The sequence below is a fragment of the Medicago sativa genome, chromosome 4 (genome assembly GCF_051527215.1).
Source record: "Medicago sativa cultivar Bolivia chromosome 4, Bolivia_mono, whole genome shotgun sequence".
NCBI classification, from domain to species: Eukaryota; Viridiplantae; Streptophyta; class Magnoliopsida; order Fabales; family Fabaceae; genus Medicago; species Medicago sativa.
Window position 1 is genome coordinate 98,290,918 of NC_140752.1, and position 19,278 is coordinate 98,310,195.

General features: G+C 34.6%; 1 protein-coding gene across 1 annotated transcript; it reads left to right on the forward strand.

The window, feature by feature from the left end:
* The first annotated feature begins 3,497 nt into the window (after nucleotides 1-3,497).
* On the forward strand, nucleotides 3,498-14,603 carry LOC146934457 (uncharacterized). The gene is made up of 22 exons (XM_085706350.1): nucleotides 3,498-4,609; nucleotides 5,727-5,842; nucleotides 6,008-6,216; nucleotides 6,910-7,029; nucleotides 7,304-7,432; nucleotides 7,533-7,658; nucleotides 8,597-8,652; nucleotides 8,745-8,850; nucleotides 8,941-9,058; nucleotides 9,169-9,378; nucleotides 9,491-9,821; nucleotides 10,600-10,693; nucleotides 10,911-11,019; nucleotides 11,159-11,430; nucleotides 11,537-11,664; nucleotides 11,807-12,041; nucleotides 12,262-12,450; nucleotides 12,547-12,836; nucleotides 13,208-13,388; nucleotides 13,494-13,736; nucleotides 14,026-14,111; nucleotides 14,222-14,603. The coding sequence occupies exons 1-22, from the start codon at nucleotides 3,750-3,752 to the stop codon at nucleotides 14,367-14,369; spliced, it is 4,356 nt and encodes a 1,451-aa protein (XP_085562476.1). The 5' UTR covers nucleotides 3,498-3,749; the 3' UTR covers nucleotides 14,370-14,603.
* The last annotated feature ends 4,675 nt before the right edge of the window (nucleotides 14,604-19,278 follow it).

The window sequence follows — 19,278 nt, forward strand, 5'->3', positions numbered from 1 at the left end:
AGTATGCAATATTTTATATGGTTATGTCGATGAATCTATTGATTCTTTTGAAGGTATTGAGACATCTATTGTCAAGATGACATACTTAATATAGAATGCTACGTGAACGTCTTTGGATACATTTTGTTGATATTGACAACATTGGCATGTGGTATTATATATATATATATATATATATATATATATATATATATATATATATATATATATATATATGTGTGTGTGTGTGTGTTGTTACCATGTTTTTTTTGGAGTAAATATGTTTACCATGTTATAATTACAATCTCATGGTTGATTGATTATTTATTTGTCCTCACTATCTTATTAGGTTTTCACCGTGTTACCTTATTTTATTGTTCATGGTGTCTATTTAAAGTTAAAAGTAGATTACATTTTTTTTAAGGAAAAAGAAAATTACATTTTATTACTTTGATTTATTTGATGTTAATATGTGGATTGGGGTGATTTTTTTTACTCGGCATAGAATATAAGAAAGAGCAATTTGTTAGTGATAGACTTCATCGGTTCAACTCCTACCCTACATACTGCTAACTTTGCCAAAAATAATAATAAAAGGTTTGTAAGATTCAGTGTTTGAGAACTGATAGGGGAGGAGAATTTACATCAAACTCATTCAATGAGTACTGCAGTAATGAAGGGATAAAGAGGCAACTGACAACTGCTTATACACCTCAACAAAATGGTATGTCAGAGAGGAAGAATAGAACCATTATGAATATGGTCAGATGCTTACTAGCAGAAAGGGGTGTACCTAAACAGTTCTGGCCTGAAGCAATCAATTGGGCTACTTATGTGTTGAATAGAAGCCCCGCTCTGTCAGTTAAAGATATCACTCCTGAAGAAGCATGGAGTGATAAGAAGCCCTCAGTAAAACACTTCAGAGTGTTTGGATGCATTGCTCATGTTCACATTCCAGATGTTCATAGGAAAAAGCTGGATAATAAAAGCATGAAGTGTGTTCATCTTGGTGTAAGTGAGGAATCAAAGGCTTACAAGCTCTATGATCCTGTTAATAAGAAAATCATTGTAAGCAGAGATGTAGTTTTTGAAGAATCTAAAGGTTGGATGTGGAATGAGGAATCCAGTACAGAAACTATAGCTGTTGACTTTGACAATGAAAATGGTGGAAACACTGAAGAAATAGTTGAAACAGCTGCAAATACCAGTAGTGAATCCTCAGATAGTGAACACAATGATGAGGAAAGTGATGAAGCAGACCACAATGCTGAGACACCTCCTACAAGATTAAGGAAGAAGCCTGGCTACTTAGATGATTATGTAACTGGACAGGAATCAGAAGAAGAGGGTCAGTTGCATAATTTAGCAGTCTTCAGCACCATCAGTGATCCAGTTTCTTATGAGGAAGCAGTTAAGCATGAAGAATGGAGAAATGCTATGGGTCTGGAGATTGATGCCATTGAGAAAAACAACACCTGGGAGCTTACCACTTTGCCTACAGATGCTAAGAAGATAGGTGTCAAGTGGATCTATAAAACCAGGCTCTGATACCACTTGTTAAAATGGTAAAACTTCACATTGTATTATTTCACTAAGAGTCAAGCCTATATATAGGCAAGAGTACAAGACTTGTGTTGCAAGCAACCACACTTAACAATAAGCTATTTTTTAGACGCTATTCCAAGTAGCGTTTGAGCTTATAGCTTATTATTATTTGTTCCATTTTTACCCTTATTATTTTAACTAAAAGTCATATTTACCCTTTATCATTTATTATTAAACTGCTACTGGACGACTTATGCTTTTTGTTTAACACGTTCAGTGCAACAACGCTGATGTATAGGGACATTATTTTCCTCAAAAAAAAATGTGACCTATGATTTTTATAGGTATATATATAGATTAGTATTTTACCGCAAAAAAAAAAAAAAATAGATTACGTATTTTATTTTTTGTTGCTATTCTTTTAACACTTTTTTGTTTTATCATTTTTAATCCTATTGATTTTACTTTGCCCATAAAATAAAATTTTATACCATTCATAAAGTATACAAACTGAATGAAATAAAAAAACAAAATTTTAACCAAAAAAATATATATCGAGTAGAATAATACATTTAAATGACTAAATATCTTAAATATTTATGACCTCTCAAAAAAATTATTATGAATAAAAAATGTCCTTTTATGTCATTTACATTTATCAGAGTTAGTTGAACCGCTAATTTTACCAAACACTTTATCTAGCTTATAAGCTATCAGTCATCAGCGGTGACTTTTAAGGTACACAAGTGCTTAAATTTGTGTACCCATACACAAATGCTCATTTTACCATTGATTCAAGAGTTTACAAATCCAATGACTTAGATTTAAGAATGTCAACTTAGTAGGGAACTAGTGAATCTTCAAGGAAATAAAAGTTGCACTTATATATACATAAAAAAAACATCATGAATTAAAAAAAAAGTTAAATTAAAATAATTAGCTTATATTTGATTGGTGTTAGTGTCAAACTCTATTTTTATACAGATTAATAATTAAATAATTTTCTTTTCAAAAAAATAATTCAATGCTTAAAAAAATTATTTTAAATCAACTAATAGATATAAAAAATTAATTTGTTTTTTTTTTACAGATTCATTTCGTTTACAAAACTATTGTTAAACGTTTTCTTCTTCTTTTTTTCACAGAATTTTTTCTTCTTAATAAGTGGTACATCTTCCTTATAAATTTTTCTATAAGGAATAAAAAAGTAAATTTATAAAGTTCACCCCAAAATTAATGAGTACATATCAAAGTTCGTCCGTGAGGTTTATTATGAATATGCACATTTACAAAAAAGAAAAAGAAAAAGAAAAAGAAAAAAGAATACATAACAAAAAATGTATCATTGATTAAGAAGGAAAAATATTATAATTTTTCTATCCAGAAAATTAATAATTGAAATAATAGTTTAATGTGTACCATTGGAAGGAAAAAAAGAGAGGAAAAAATACTGCTATTTACAACTTTAACGGTTCAGATGTAAAAGAATGAAATTTAATTTCGAATAAATTTTATAATGGTTTAATGTTTTAATGTTATGTGTGCCACTAGAAGAAATAAAAAAAATAAAGGAAAGGAGTAAGAAGTACATTGAATTGCTTTAGCAAATAGCAAAATCTGGTTCATTGAATTTTACCGTAGATCTATGGCTAATAATGCATTTGTGTATGGGTACACAAATTGTCAATTTGTGTACCCTAAAAGCTACCGTCATCAACTATCAGTTATAAGTTATCAGTTAGCTTATAAGTTATCCGCTATTTTTATCAAAGAGAGCCTAAATCCAAACCTTAATAATTAAAGACAAATTTTATTATAAGACTAAAAAACCATCATTATTATTAAAAAAATGTAAAAGAAACAGAAGAACTGAATAAGGGAAGTGCACACGTGCCATGCGTGCTGTTCCACCACGCAGCCACATGTCTGTTCTTCTTTTGTTGTTTTGTTTTGTGCAGTCTCTCTTTCTCTTTGCCTCTTCTCATCTTTCTCTGTCACTTCTTCCGACATTGCTTTTTTTCTGCGCTATTTTCCTTTTTACAACAATTCCATTTTCACTTTCTTTTTCTTCACTATTCTTCTTCTTCTTACGCGTTAAGTTTTCTCATTCCATTCTCTTCCAAAAACAAAACCCCTTTTTCCCAACACAACCAAAACTAAAACCAATTTTCATATCAAAAAACCCTTTTTCTTCTATCATCTTCATCATCCTTTGTGACTGTGTTATGGGTTTTGCCTCTTTTTTAATGGCTTTTCCTCTTCACAATCACAAAACCCTTTCTTTCACTCTATACCTTACCTTTTTGCTTTCTCTTCTTCTTTCTTTTTCTTTTGCTTCAAGTTCACACCATGATTTCTCTATCATGGATTCTGAATTCAACTCTTTCTACAGCGACTACACACCACCATCACCACCTCCACCACCACCAGAGCCACACCCACCTTCTCTTTCATGCGAAGAAGGTTTATCTGGAATTGGGTCATTAAACACTTCTTGTGATCTCAATTCTAGTATAATCTTCGATGGTGATGTTTATATTGAAGGAAATGGAAGTTTAAATATTCTTCCTGGTGTTAATTTGACTTGCCCAATTTCCGGTTGTGTGATCAAAATCAACATGAGTGAAGAGTTTACTTTGCAAAATGGTTCTGTCATTATTGCTGGTACTGTTTCTGTTGCGGCCAAAAATGCAAACTTGTTTTATGGATCAGTGGTAAATGTTACTGGGCTGGCCGGTTCACCACCGGCTCAGACCAGCGGCGAGCCGTCCGGGACGCAGGGTGCCGGTGGAGGGTATGGTGGGAGAGGTGCAACGTGTGTCTCTGATAATACTAAGCTTCCTGATGATGTTTGGGGTGGTGATGCTTATTCTTGGTCATCACTTCATGAGCCTTGGAGTTATGGGAGTAAGGGTGGGACTACTGTCAAGAATGAGAGTTATGGTGGTGGAGGAGGTGGAAGAATAAGGTTTGAAGTGGTTGATACTGTAGAAGTTTCTGGGGATCTTTTGGCTAATGGTGGTGATGGTGGGATTAAAGGTGGAGGTGGTTCTGGTGGCAGCATTTTTGTGAAAGCTCATAGAATGTAAATCTCTTCCTTTTCATTTCAATCTTATTATTGCATCTGTATTACCTAGGGTTGATTACATTTTTTGCAATCGATTAGTGAGTATGTAATTACATGAATTGCTTGTGTAGTGTGCTTGGTGATGTATGCAGAATTTTACATTTTTAGTTTCTGTGGAATGTTTAATTAATATGTCTACAGAGCGGTAATTAGTGGCGCGGTATGGTGGGGACATATATATTTGAGGGGGCCCTATGTTTTTAATAGCGCCGTTATGGCGGAGCGTGACGCCATCTCCCTGCAAACCGCTATATCGGAATAGCATAGTAGTGGTAGGGTTCTGCGCCTCGCTATCTCCCTGCAAGCCGTTATACCTTTATAACATTTTCGCGGTTTGGCGCCACGCGCCACTATCTGGGATTAACAACATAGGAACAAAATACCGTAGCTAATTATATTAAATGATTTCACTAAAATTGCATAAAAGTTTCTGTGGCGAAGTCGTTAGTAATGTTAGTTTTTTTCCGATATGTAGTCCAATTTATCAATCACATCCAGTCCAAAATTACAAGTGTACATTCCTTCCACCTACTAGGAAGGGTCGAAGAGAACACTCAGTCACGTGCCAGGGTTATATGAGAATAAAATAACGACCAAGTTCAAAAAACACGATCATGCTATCTGCAATAACGCCCTACTAATATTAGATTTTAACTCGATGTATTGAGTTTGAGTCTTACCTCTTGCGTTTTTACGCAAAATCATACGCAAAATGGATGCAAAAGGAATCAATCCCATTACCTTGAGGATGTAACGTATTGTATTATGCCACTGAACTACCGCAACAGTTTTATTGCAAATACACGGAAGCATAATAATATATACATATAAAACTTATATTACGTATGTATCCAAGAAGAAAGTTTTGGGGGTGCCACGGCTCCTCCCTGTCCTAACTAAGATCATCTCATGGAGTGGTTGCACTTGCATCATTGCATTCAATCAACTAGCCTTCAATGCGGGAATAGATTAAGTACTATTGAGTTCCGTTCTCTATCTTTCTGTGTAATTTCAGATTGCTTGAGCTAATAATATAGGTCGCGGCGCAACTAATTTTGTCGTCTGCTAAGTGCAGGACTGGAACTGGCACGATTAGTGCTACCGGAGGTGGTGGGTTTGCTGGCGGTGGAGGAGGAAGAATTTCTATACACGTCTTCAGCAGACATGACAATACAGATTTCTTCATTCATGGTGTGATACTGTCATTATAATTGTTTTAAGCATTCAATGTTCTTGTCTTTTATTTCACTTCCAATTTAATTTTAGAGATTTTTTTCTCATCTAATAGATGACGAATTATTATAGAAAATCACTATATACAAGCTATAAAAAAAATGTTTTTTCTGTTGCTTGCAGGTGGAGTGAGTCTTGGATGTGCTGGCAACGCTGGTGCTGCAGGGACATATTATGACGCTGTTCCTCGCAGTCTTACCATTTGCAATCATAACTTGTCTACAGAAACTGATACACTTATATTAGAGTTTCCTAAGGTGCCTCTTTGGACAAATATTTATGTCCAGAATCAAGCGAAGGCATTGTTTCCTTTATACTGGAGCCGTGTTCAGGTAATTGAAAATTTGAGCTTATTGCGCTAGTTGAATTGCAATAATGCATTAGTTATTGGAAAAAGAAGGAAGTTTTTGAAGAGGAGAGAAAAGTTAGAAGTGTAATATAAGTGTAACCCGTGTAAGACAAAAGTAAACTCTTCATAACCATTCAGTTGCGAACAGTTAGTTATTATTGGCAGTGGCAGAGCTTGAATAATTTTAGGTGAAAAAATTAGTTTGTGAACCCTGTAGTTTATTTGAGCTATAGTTTTAGTTAATTGTATTATGTCGTAAATAAATTATATATACACCTATCTTCCATTCTATATTTAAATGCATCAAGAAAAAAATTGGGGGAGCCATGACTCTTCTATGTTCAAAAGATCCACAATTAATTATTGGAATTTCAAGAGCTTTTAAGACACTGGGACTACCTTGTCAAAAAAAAAAAAAGACACTAGGACTGCATATCTCCTTTTCATTTGGAGGACTACATATCTCCTTTTCATTTGGAGGAAATAATTATCAAATTGATAGGCAATAATATAGACGAATCAACTTAGATATTTTTTTTTTACTATTAGAACTTTTAGAGGAAGTTTAGGTTACTTCGTTTGGAGCGTTATAAACTATGGCTTTTAATGTCCTCTCTTTAATCATAATAATTGAGTTTGAATTATTGCTGAAATTTTACTTTTCATCAACTTGCAGGTTGGTGGACTAATTCGTTTGACCTCTGGAGCTGTTTTAAGCTTTGGGCTTGCTCATTACGGTTCATCAGAGTTTGAGTTGATGGCAGAAGAGCTTCTGATGAGCGACTCTGTGATCAAAGTAAGCAAGCAGAGCTATAATGCTTATTTTTCATGGAATAATAGTACTTCTTTACTTCTATACAAATTAACGATATTTTTTATTTATTTTTTATTTTTTTTTCCATTTTTGTCAGAAACCATTTCCTATAAGCCGAGACAATCTAAAATTTTTCATATCGCCTAATCAAGAGAGGCATTAACATTATTTCATGGTTTAATATTTACACGTGTTGGTTATTTGAAGAAACAAATCTTCCCTTTCATGTTCTTTTACCGTTACTTTTTTTAATTAGATATTTGGAGCCCTTCGTATGTCTGTCAAGATTCACCTGATGCAGAATTCCAAGATACTTATAGATGCTAATAATGATTTACTTGTCGCAACATCATTACTTGAAGCTAGCAACTTGGTAGTTCTCAAGGTAGTTATCCTATCCGTTACATTCTTCTCATTTAAAGCAGAACCTTAAGATTTTATTGCTTACACTATAATAATGCATTTAACCATGTGGTGGTGACCAGGATTCATCTATTATTCATTCTAATGCAAATTTGGGAGTTCACGGGCAAGGCTATTTGAACTTGTCTGGACCTGGAGATTTGATTGAAGCACAGCATCTGGTTTTGTCGCTATTTTATAGCATCAGTGTAAGTCAAAGACTGTATTTCTCATGTTGCCGTTTCTTTATAAATTATATAATTGACTATTGAAGAATGTTCACTTTCTCCGAGTTAAAATAGTATTTATGCACACCTGACATGAAACACGAGACAGTCACAAGGGTCAACTTTGATGGAAGTTGTTGTAGAAAAGCTTTGTTACTATTAAAAAGTTCCATTTGTTGTGGTATTTGGTATTTTTTTTAGGTTGGCATTTGAAGACTTGTGAACTTCTGAACATTTTTAAAGGTTTGGTAATGTTAGGAACGGTCATACTAGGTAGATTGAAGATTTGAGACGGGGTATTTTTTATTCAAAATTGGTCTTATACTCTTATGCATATAGGCCGCAAGAGTAAGAAATTTCTAAGCTATTGGTTAGGGTTTAGTGATATTTAAGGGGTTTAAAATGTGGCGCGTTAATTGCCGGATCTTCTCTAGGACAGTTAGGTGTCATACCCGAAAATTATTATTCTTTTTAGTGTGTGTGTATTAAACCTACTATCTAAACCTTTTATGTCGAGGTTAGTTTTATGCTGTTTCAAAAATTAATATTGATATGCCATAGTCTCCGTATTTTTATTATTATTTTTTTGTAGTCTATTTCTAAGCATTTTAATTCTAATTTCATATGTATTAAAAACTACCCGTTATAAATATATGGAAGTAAGGGTGCCATGCATGCTCACATGAAGAGTAAGCATAGATAACTTATAGATTGTCTTTCTTTTCGATGTGTGTGTGTGTGTGTGTCTATATATATATATATATATATGTATATATATATATATATATATATATATATATATATATATACCTGCTTCGGATCTTAAAATTGATTTCTCGACCTTTAAGCTTTCTCATTTCTTACTATATAAGTATTATTTTCGTACTTACCAAATAATTGTCATCTTTGAAATGTTAAAGGTTGGACCTGGATCTGTTTTGAGAGGTCCTTTGAAGGCTAATGGTGATGATAATATGTAAGTTTATGTAAAGCTTAATCAGAAAGCTGTATCATGCAGTTATCTTTTTGGTTTAATACCTTGTTTTCATTTTTTGTTCAAAATGGTAGAACAAGGACACCACAACTCTACTGCAAACAAGAAAATTGCCCTGTTGAATTGCTTCATCCTCCAGAAGATTGTAATGTGAATTCTTCACTAGCTTTCACGCTTCAGGTTTTTCAATAGCCCCCCTAATATTTAATCTTTGTACCGTTCAGATATCTTTCTATCAAGGATACTAATTATCTTGTGTTGCTGCTGCAGATATGTAGGGTTGAAGATGTTAGTGTTGAAGGCACCATAACTGGCTCCGTTCTGCACTTTCACTGGATTAGACGTGTAGAGGTCGAATACTCTGGAGTAATCAGTGCATCTGGGCTAGGTAGATTGTCATTGCCCTCTCATAAAGAATTTCATATATCACTTGATGGTTTGTGCAATTACAATGCTTTAACGATTCTATATTAAAATTGTTATTTGGACCGATTGCAGGTTGTACTGGAGGGTTGGGTAAAGGAAGGTATTTCGAAAATGGTATTGGTGGTGGAGGTGGGCATGGAGGATATGGCGGGGATGGCTATTACAATGGCAATTTCATTGAGGGGGGTACCACATATGGAGATGTCGATTTACCATGCGAACTTGGTAGTGGCAGTGGAAATGATAGCATAGCCGGTGCAACTGCAGGTGGCGGCATTATTGGTAAGACCTGAATTAAAATTTGGTTGTGGCAGAGCAAAATATTGTTTTGTAACATAATATTATCAGGCAAAAAAGTGATTCTATATAATTATTAGTATCTTGACTTTGACAGTGATGGGTTCATTGGAGCACTCATTGTCAAGTTTGATTTTGAATGGTTCACTGAGATCTGATGGAGAATCCTTTGGAGATGACATAAGAAGGCAGGATGGCAGGACTTCAAGTATTATTGGCCCTGGTGGAGGCTCCGGTGGAACTGTTCTTTTGTTTGTTCAGACATTGGCGCTTGGTGAGTCTTCCATGATATCAACAGTTGGAGGACAAGGAAGCCCTAGTGGTGGTGGGGGTGGAGGTGGTGGAAGGGTTCACTTTCATTGGTCTCATATTCCAGTTGGAGATGAATACATCACTTTAGCGAGTGTTGAGGGAAGCATTATTACTGGGTTGGTATACAAAAAACTATGCTTTAGTCCAAGTCTATTATATTTGTTTTATGCATCTACCAGTAAAGAATTGTTTGATTGACCCAGTTCATGGATTGTCTGATTTTGAGTTAGAAGCTAATTCATGACAGTTAAATTAATATTTGGAACCACATTGTAAAAGTACTGGATATGATTTGGTTTGGTATATGACTTCTTGGTTTAAGCCAACAGGTCTCTCCAACTGCAGACCAATTAATGTCACTCTTTGATAAAATGATGTACACTTGAATATGTTATAGAGTAGGTGAATCCTGGAAATAAAGTAGAGCCCGTGAACTTGTTTGCCATTGGCAGATTGATAGTGTAACAACCAAACTTATTTTAAGGTTTTTTTATTGGTCAGGGGGTTGTGTTGGAAATTTTGTAATCATTTAATTATACAGTTATGTGCAATTTGCTTTAATTTAATTACAGGTTTGTGATTTTAGTTTTGTAAACCAAAAGTTATGTTCTGGTTTTATTTTTGGGTCATCTAGTTGATCACTTTTTTTAAGAAATTCAACGTGGGTAATTTTTTACAAGAACTTGACGGTTTATAACTAACATATCTCATTCAGGAGGTTCTGACCATAATTTTCAACTCTTTTTTGGTTGCTTTTAGCTAATGTAAACGTGCATGAATCTACACGTGTGCATAAGTTTTCATCTATCTAGACCAATTTGGTTGAGATTTTACTTCTTATTTCGTTTTCATCTATCTAGACCAATTTGGTTGAGATTTTACTTCTTATTCCAGAGGTGGTTTTGGCGGAGGTCAGGGTCTTCCTGGAAAAAATGGATCTATCAGTGGAAAGGCGTGTCCCAAAGGGCTTTATGGTATCTTCTGTGAGGTAGATGAACCGTAATTCTTCACAATTCTCAATAATTATTTATGTAGTTGGAATTGGTTTTAGTAAATTAGGTGGTTGGACATCACAAACTTTAGTTCTTGGTGATCTTTTGCTGTTAGTCATATTTTTCTTTTACTAATATTATTAAATAAGGAGATGAAGTTTTGAAGATAAACTTCTCAGTTACTTAGACTTGCATTTTAATTTCATGTTACAGGAATGCCCTGTTGGCACATATAAAAATGTCAGTGGGTCTGATAAAACCCTTTGTCAGAAATGCCCGCTTCATGAGCTTCCACGTCGTGCTATATATGTTGCCGTTCGAGGTAATTTTACTAATGAAATTTGCTTTCATCCCACCTGAAATAAAGAATAAAAACAGTTATTTTTGTGTACACGTTTAGCATGATAAAATTTATTTCAGAATTTGTAAATTGATTAGATTTCCCATTTCCTTTTCAAAAGGTGGTGTGGCAGAGACTCCTTGTCCATACAAGTGCACATCCGATAGATATCACATGCCAAATTGTTATACAGCTTTTGAAGAGTTGGTATACACTTTCGGTGGGCCATGGTTTTTTGGTCTTATTCTCTTAGGCCTCCTTATTGTGCTTGCTCTAGTTCTCAGTGTTGCACGGATGAAATATGTAGCTGTAGATGATTTACCAGCCCTTGCGCCTGCTCGAAATGACACTCGACTGAACCACTCTTTCCCCTTTCTGGAATCACTGAATGAGGTACATAACCAACTTTTTCCATATGAATTTCATTCATACATGCTACCATTGGGACTTGGTTCAACATTAAAGTTGATTTTAATATTGTATTGGTGTGATCTTTCAGATTATTGAAACAAATAGAAGTGAGGAATCTCCAAGTCATGTGCATAGGTTATATTTCCAGGGCCCAAATACATTCAGTGAACCTTGGCATCTCCCTCATTGTCCTCCAGAGCAAGTAAAAGACATTGTGTATGTCTTTGTAAAATATATTGAATCCTCGTTTAGTGTCAACAAATACAATATTTAGTTGTGTAATGTGCAGGATGTTTTAGTTCATGTTATGCATTAAAATTGATCTTTTAACTATTATGTTTATCACTTCATGTTGCAGATATGAAGATGCCTTCAATAGATTTGTGGATGAGATTAATAGTTTAGCTACTTATCAATGGTGGGAAGGGTCTATATATAGTATCCTTTGTGTCACTGCATACCCCCTTGCTTGGTCGTGGCTGCAAAGGTGTCGGAGAAAGAAATTACAGAAACTTCGAGAATTTGTTCGGTCAGAGTATGATCATGCTTGCTTGCGCTCTTGCCGTTCACGGGCCCTTTATGAAGGGTTGAAGGTACTTCAGATTTAATTTAAGGAATTTGTTCCCTTACCCTAACCAACTGCTGCTAGTAATTGGGGCATCAGACTCCTGGTTTCTCGAATAGACTTTTATAAATGTCTGGTTTAATGTTGAACTCTCTCTCTATCTCTCTCTCTCTCTCTCTCTCTCTCTCTCTCTCACACATAGTTTGATGGTATTCACTGTTATAATGACTTTATCTATCATGTCACAGGTAGCTGCAACATCTGATCTGATGCTGGCATATATGGACTTCTTTCTTGGTGGAGATGAGAAAAGATCCGATCTGCCTCCTCGTCTTCATCAAAGATTTCCCATGTCAATAATTTTTGGGGGAGATGGAAGTTACACAAGTCCTTTCTCTCTTCATAGTGATAATATTCTTACCAGCATCATGAGTCAGGTTTGCTCTGACTCAAAATTTTGCTTTTATGTTAAATGTTGACAAAGACTCCTGGATGTTTATTTTACTCACTGATTATTTTTGTTTGTTTCTTAGTCCGTTCCACCAACTATATGGTATCGATTAGTGGCTGGTCTTAATGCTCAATTACGCTTAGTTCGCCGTGGACATCTAAAAATAACTTTCGGACCTGTTATTAGCTGGCTTGATGTATATGCAAATCCTAAATTGGCTACATATGGGGTACGTGTTGATCTTGCATGGTGTCAGCCCACAGCTTCTGGATATTGCCAATTTGGACTTGTGGTACATGCTACTGAGAATGAAAACATGTCATCCTCAGGAGAAAGTTATGATGATTCAAGAGTAAACGAAAAGCAGTCGGGGTAATGCTAGTAATGCTAACTTACAGCTGTTCTGAAATTGTTGGGTTTTAGATAGAATATGGAAAAGAAAATGAATACTTGCTTATTGAGATATAATTATGGTGTGGTATGATTCAGAATAATTGGATACAAAAGACTAAGCACTAATCATTACTTATACTTATACAAGACTTGGATGCTAAATAAATAAGGAAATTGGGAAACAAAATCATGATACTGACTAAGAAATATGAAAACTACAAGATACTCATAATATCAAAGATATTGATAAATACTATATGATATTTTCATATATTCTATTTCTAGCAATTTGTTTTGTTAAATATTTTACGAATTCAAGGTTAATAATTTTTTTATACTCTTGTGTGCAGTTTTCTTAGAAGTCCCAGAAATCCAGTGCATCACTTGACAAACAATGAACAGCTACCGATGCCTAGAAGGATGTCTGGTGGATTATTGAACGGCAAGATCCTAAGAACACTTAAAGAGAAGAAAACTATATATTACCCTCTCGCTTTAATTATGTACAATACAAAACCTGTTGGTCATCAGGTATGACAATGTTTTCTTCCCTAGTTAACTTCACTACGTCTAGTACTTAGAAAATCTGGTGTGCTTCATTGATCGTTTTTCACACACTCTTTCGTATCGTTGCAGGATCTAGTTGGTCTGGTTATCTCTATATTACTCCTGGGAGATTTTATTCTAGTGTTGCTTACTTTGCTTCAAATGTACTCACTGTCGCTGGTGAACTTCTTCTTAGTTTTATTCATCCTCCCTCTTGGTGTGTTATTTCCATTTCCATCCGGAATCAGTGCTTTGTTTAGTCAAGGACCTAGGAGATCAGCTGGCCTTGCTCGTCTATATGCTTTGTGGAATATGACGTCCCTAGTCAATGTTGTAAGTTGTTAACTTGAGCTTGCTTCCAACTAATTTTTAATACTAACCAATGTTACCAATTACTGATCTATGTATTCACCTGCGTACTTCTTCTAAATCTCTCTTCATGACATATTAACTGTCCACTTTGAAATATTTGTTTGTCTCAGATTATGTTACTTCAGAATATCAAGTATTAATTACTTTTTATCAATAATACCCATATTTCAAATTTCTGGCTCAAGTGATGTCAATAAGCTCCAAGCATTTGTTTTGATATTAACAGTGAAACGGGTCTCTTTTGAAACAGGTAGTTGCGTTCGTTTGTGGATTTATTCATTACACAGTTCATTCACATGACAAGCATTCCAACGTTCAATCCTGGAGTTTTAGTATGTAAGTAGCAAATTATTGACTGTATCAGATAATGAAAATTGATACCTATTTGATGTGACTATTTAACAACTTTCTCTAAATCTTTGTGTTATGCTTTTTATCCAACCCAGGGATGAAAGTGAATGGTGGATGCTTCCTTCTGGTCTATTCCTTTGCAAAATTATTCAAGCGCGTCTTATTGATTTTCATGTGGCTAACCAGGAAATACAAGATCCTTCATTGTATAGCAGTGACACTAATGTCTTTTGGAATTCTTGAAACTTTTGAAAACTTTTCCTTTCCCTTCTGTAAAGTGGGTAGAGCTTAACTAGGTAGGAGCAGTAACATTGAGTTATATATAGGGTTGTATAAATTGTACAATTTTAGGAAAGAAAGGTTGGTTAAATTGTATGTGATGTGTGAAATGGGTTTGGTTACATGATTTTTTATTGATACATGTTACTATAGTTTACTTTTGAAATAAGATTTTTCAGGGTTTTGACCCCTTTGTAATGGTGGCCGGATATCTCAAGCATATACTGTTAAATTTCTTGGTCTTTATTGACTTCTATGCACATTTAAAAAGCCAATATTTAAAATTGTAATTATATATGCATATTATATATTTAACTCACTTTTCTTCTTTTAAGTGAACGAAGATAATTTGTTCATTTGAAACCCACGATTATATTCCAATCTAGTAGTATGTTTCATGTTAAATCCCAAGTATGACTACATTTTCAGGTGGCATTTAGGGTGGGAAGGAGGAAGATTTTCCCACCATGGGAAAGGAGATTTTGGCCATTAGATTAGATGAAGAACATAGTTATATCATAGACACTCAACACTATATATTTTTTACACTATCTCCCACCACTTATCTATTCTTCCACCACCCTTCTCTCTCCTCCGTTCCCATTCACCCACCTCCAGCAACAGCATTCCCTCCGTCCCAAATCTTCTTCCTTTGTCTATTCATTGCCATTGATTATCTTTAATTAATATGCTTGTTATTAAAATTTATCTCTGTAAAATCTTTGGAAGTTGAAGACTCAAATCTAACTTATCCTTGTGGCTTGGGCATGCTACAGTGTATTGATTCATATGCTGTTCAACAACAAGGGTCTCCACAATCAACAATTACTAAGTCAAAATACTAGATCTCCTTCCACAAACTTACTGATTCAAACCAACCACCACGGAAACTTTGTCTAACAATAGAAAAAATTAACTAAAACAAAAGTGATAAAATAAGCATCAAGTAGCCAGTGTTACGTTAATTGATAAAATTTTAATAATAAGAATTAAAATTGAAATATATTATAACATTGTTGAATCGATCATTATTTTGGTTTTTGCAATGATTCAAGCTTCTATTACAGTTTCTGGAAAAGTGCAGGGAGGTGGAAGAATAGGGTGGGTGAGGGAGGTTGTGAATCGTGATTTGGAGTATGATAACGACTGGTGGAGGCGGAGAAGTGCAGCGGTGCCGGCGATGGGAGAAGCAGCGAGGCCGGTGATGATTGGAGGAAGATGATGGATCAGCCTTGTATCAGAGAGAGAGAAAGAGAAGACAGATTTGGACATGTGGTGTTATCTTATGCACACGATTGATCAGACATACCAGACTGATTGAATTATATGATGGTCTAGTGTAGAGAGACTATGATAAGATCAATGTTCCTCATTGATCTAAGGGTCAAAATCTACTTTCCCATAGTGGGAAAATCTTCCTCCTTCCCACCCTAAATGCCACCGGCATTTAGTATACACACTACACAAATTTGTGTATCATGCACAAGTTTGAGAAAGTTAATTTTCTACCATTGGATCAAAAAAGGGTGGCATTTAGGGTGGGTGAGGGAAAGAATTCCCCACCATAGGAAAGTATTTTTTTGACCATTAGATCAAAATAAGAGCACCCTATTATCATACACTCTCAACACTAAATCACTCTTCCACCTTCCTTTCTCTCTCCTCCATCCTCCCACACTCATCCACCACCACTAGCAACAACAACTTCAGGTTACTCATTTTTCTATATCTGCGTTTTGGTGAGTTCTTTCTCCCTTCCATACTTTCCCAAACAATAAATTTGCTCCTCCTTTACATGGTTTTCCAAGATAATTCTAAATCATCAGCGAGCATTCAAGGACATTTTGAAACCATCCACTATTGAAGTCCAATTTAGCTTCCACAAAGTTATGATTTCCGTTTTGTCTAATTTCATTCCACCAACATTTTCACATCAAATCAAATGTTCAGATTGTTACCTTCATTGCACAAATCATAATTGCATAGTGAAAAAAGATGGAGAAATCAACTTGTCCTTTAAAGTTTTGATTTTTGTTTATCTTGATCTTGAAAATTATCTAAATCCAACGAGTATTAGAAAGAAAAAAAAAAGTCAGATATTTTCATGTTTTTGTTTGGTTGTGATTTTACAGATCGGTGGTGGTGGGTCTCATGAATTGATGTGATAATATTAAGGTTGAGGATGAAGTGAAGAAAAAAAAATATAGTGTAGATGGACCATAATAAAATTTATGTTCCTCTTTAATCTAATGGCCATAATCTACTTTCCTATGGTGGGAAATTCTTTCCCTCACCCACCCTAAATGCCACCACATTTTCAATCAAGAGCAAAGTTCGCTATCTTAAGTGGAAGAGTGTTTTGACAGAAGAAGAGTGTTTGTTTTAATATTATTTTATTTAAGAAATCTATTTAAAGTCTTTACCTAATTCATTATTTTTGTACTTCAAATTTGGGGATTTTAGTGGTCTTTATAAACTTTCATTTTCATACAAAGTGGGGTTTTATATTCCCGCAAGATGGTCATTACAAAATTATATATAGACATTTATAAGACTAGTTTAATCTTTTCTCCTTATAATCTTACAAATGTCTATCAACTAGGATACCATTACCCGTGCGTTGCACGGCTTTTGTCCCTATTGATTCGATTACACGAACCAACACCAATATCAAAAAAAAATTATTTAATATTTTAGTTTATTAATACAAGAATAAGAAAAAGATTATGATGCATCAAGGTTTCGGAAATAAAATAGAGGTATATATGGAAATCAATATTTAAAAAATGTTAAACTTCGAGTGATTGGACAAAAGATGAAAAAGATGCAAAGTAACTATTGAATTTAAAAAAGACGACCTCTAAAGTCTTGATTACAGAAAATTCATAAGAATAACATGGAACAGAGCGTTGATCCATCTAATGAGCAGAAGCGGATCACATAATCTAAAATGACAGATCCAAAATCAAAAATACTGAATAGATGACTAACTTATAACATTACAAGGTCAGAAACGACACCAAGGTACAGTACAAAATATTTATTTGATTGAATTATACAAAATATTGCTATGATCAAATATATTTATGTAATATTTATTTTTGTTAAACAGTCCCACATCGGATAAGAGATGGCATGACAATGTGTTTATAAGTGGGACAATCCTCACCTCAAAAGCCGATTTTGTAGATTGTGTTAGGCTCAACCACGATTTCTAAGATGATATCAAATAGAGCTTTCAAAACGGGATGGACCTACCGGGCCGGCCCGCAAAAGTCCGAAAAAATGTAGCACTTGAACGTAAAAATCTGGGGCCTTTTAAAACTGGGCCTTTTTTAGCCCCAGTTCATTGAGGCCCGGTCCCGTCGCGAGCTAGCTTGACTGGGCCGCGGGTAGCCCGTTAATTTATAATTATTTTTTGACATTATTATTTATAATTTTTTGAACAAATTTAAAGTATAATGACATTAACTGAAGAATGCTTTGCAAGAACGAAAATTGTTACCACGTGATTGACCCGAATAAAACGTAGAGCTTGGGCCTAAAAATTGTAACCCAAATTTTTGCAGGGCTTTTTAGCTCAACCTGTAAAAGCCTACAACCTGTTTGGGCTAACCCATACGGGCTACGGGCAACCCCGGCAACCCAAGTAAAGAAAATTACAGCTCTCTAGAGTGGGGTGTGTGTAGCCCAATTTCTGATTTCTCATAAGAACATCAGCTTAATCCAACAAAGCCTAAATTATTTGTGTTGTTTGTGTTGTTTGTATAAGCCTTATTATACCAACTCTTTTCTATCTTTCTATTTGGTTCTGTCGTTTTGCATTTCATTTTAAGAAGGCTTCATCTTAAAACAACATAGGAAAGGTATCATTAGATAACATAGACTAAGATGTTTTATCTGATGTCAAGCTTCAATTTCAAACATGTATCTATGTTCTTCTTTTTGTTCATGGCTTTCATTTGATTTTAAATGTTTGGATCTAACACTCAATTATTACCACAAGATGAAGGTACCCTTCATTTCTTTTTCAAATGCCTCTAAAGGTCAATAGATGCAAAGTAGCAACATTGAGGAAAAATGCACGGAAAAAAATTCGACTTCACTACTTGGTTTAAGCACAAAGAATGAGGTTTAACTTGTATGAAGAACAAAAGTTATCCTATATAAATAAGAAACTCACAATTTTTGCATTGAAATTACTCTATACAATTTAATGAAACGAATAAACCAACTTTTTAGTGTTTAAAAAAATAACAATAAGTTAGGCAGGCTGACTTGTTAGCCCGGGAGCCCGTATAGAGCCGGGCTCAGGCTCTATTCTTCCAGTCCATATTTAAATAGGGCTTTTTAGCCCCGCCCTAAAAAGCATGTTACCCGATTGGCTGGCTCGAAACGGGTCAAATAGCCTGTTTTGAAAACTCCAAGATAATTCTAAATATGCGGAACAGTTCTTCTAAAATTCCTGGCTAGTTGAGGTTCCTTGATTGTTATTTTACCAAATTATCCTTGTTAACTATATGTTTGTTTTCCACCAAAGTAAAATAAAACTTTGAGAATAGCATACGTAATATTTATTGGAGGGTATAATTGGACAGAAAAATTATTCCATCGGAAACTGAAAATGACATCTATTTTAAAACAATTTTTTTACTAAAATGACACTCATTTTAAAACGAAGGGAGCACATCGCAATTTTGGCTTGTTATGCTTCTTCTCTTTCTCAATTTTCAGTCACCTTTTTATTTCTATTTTCAACTTGAAAAAAAAAACTTGTATGCTTTATACCATCCGAGTTGCAAAAACCTCGGCTCAACGATTTTTTTTTCCAATTTTGTCCATTTGCGCCGGTTAAATAACAAACCTGATCCAA

Bases quoted from the DNA above. Each gene is read 5' to 3' on its own strand.
- LOC146934457 (XM_085706350.1), top strand. From the start codon at position 3,750: ATGGGTTTTGCCTCTTTTTTAATGGCTTTTCCTCTTCACAATCACAAA. The intron at 7,659-8,596 runs GTAAGTCAAAGA...GAAATGTTAAAG, and splicing joins CGCTATTTTATAGCATCAGT to GTTGGACCTGGATCTGTTTT. The intron at 13,737-14,025 runs GTAAGTTGTTAA...CTTTTGAAACAG, and splicing joins TGACGTCCCTAGTCAATGTT to GTAGTTGCGTTCGTTTGTGG.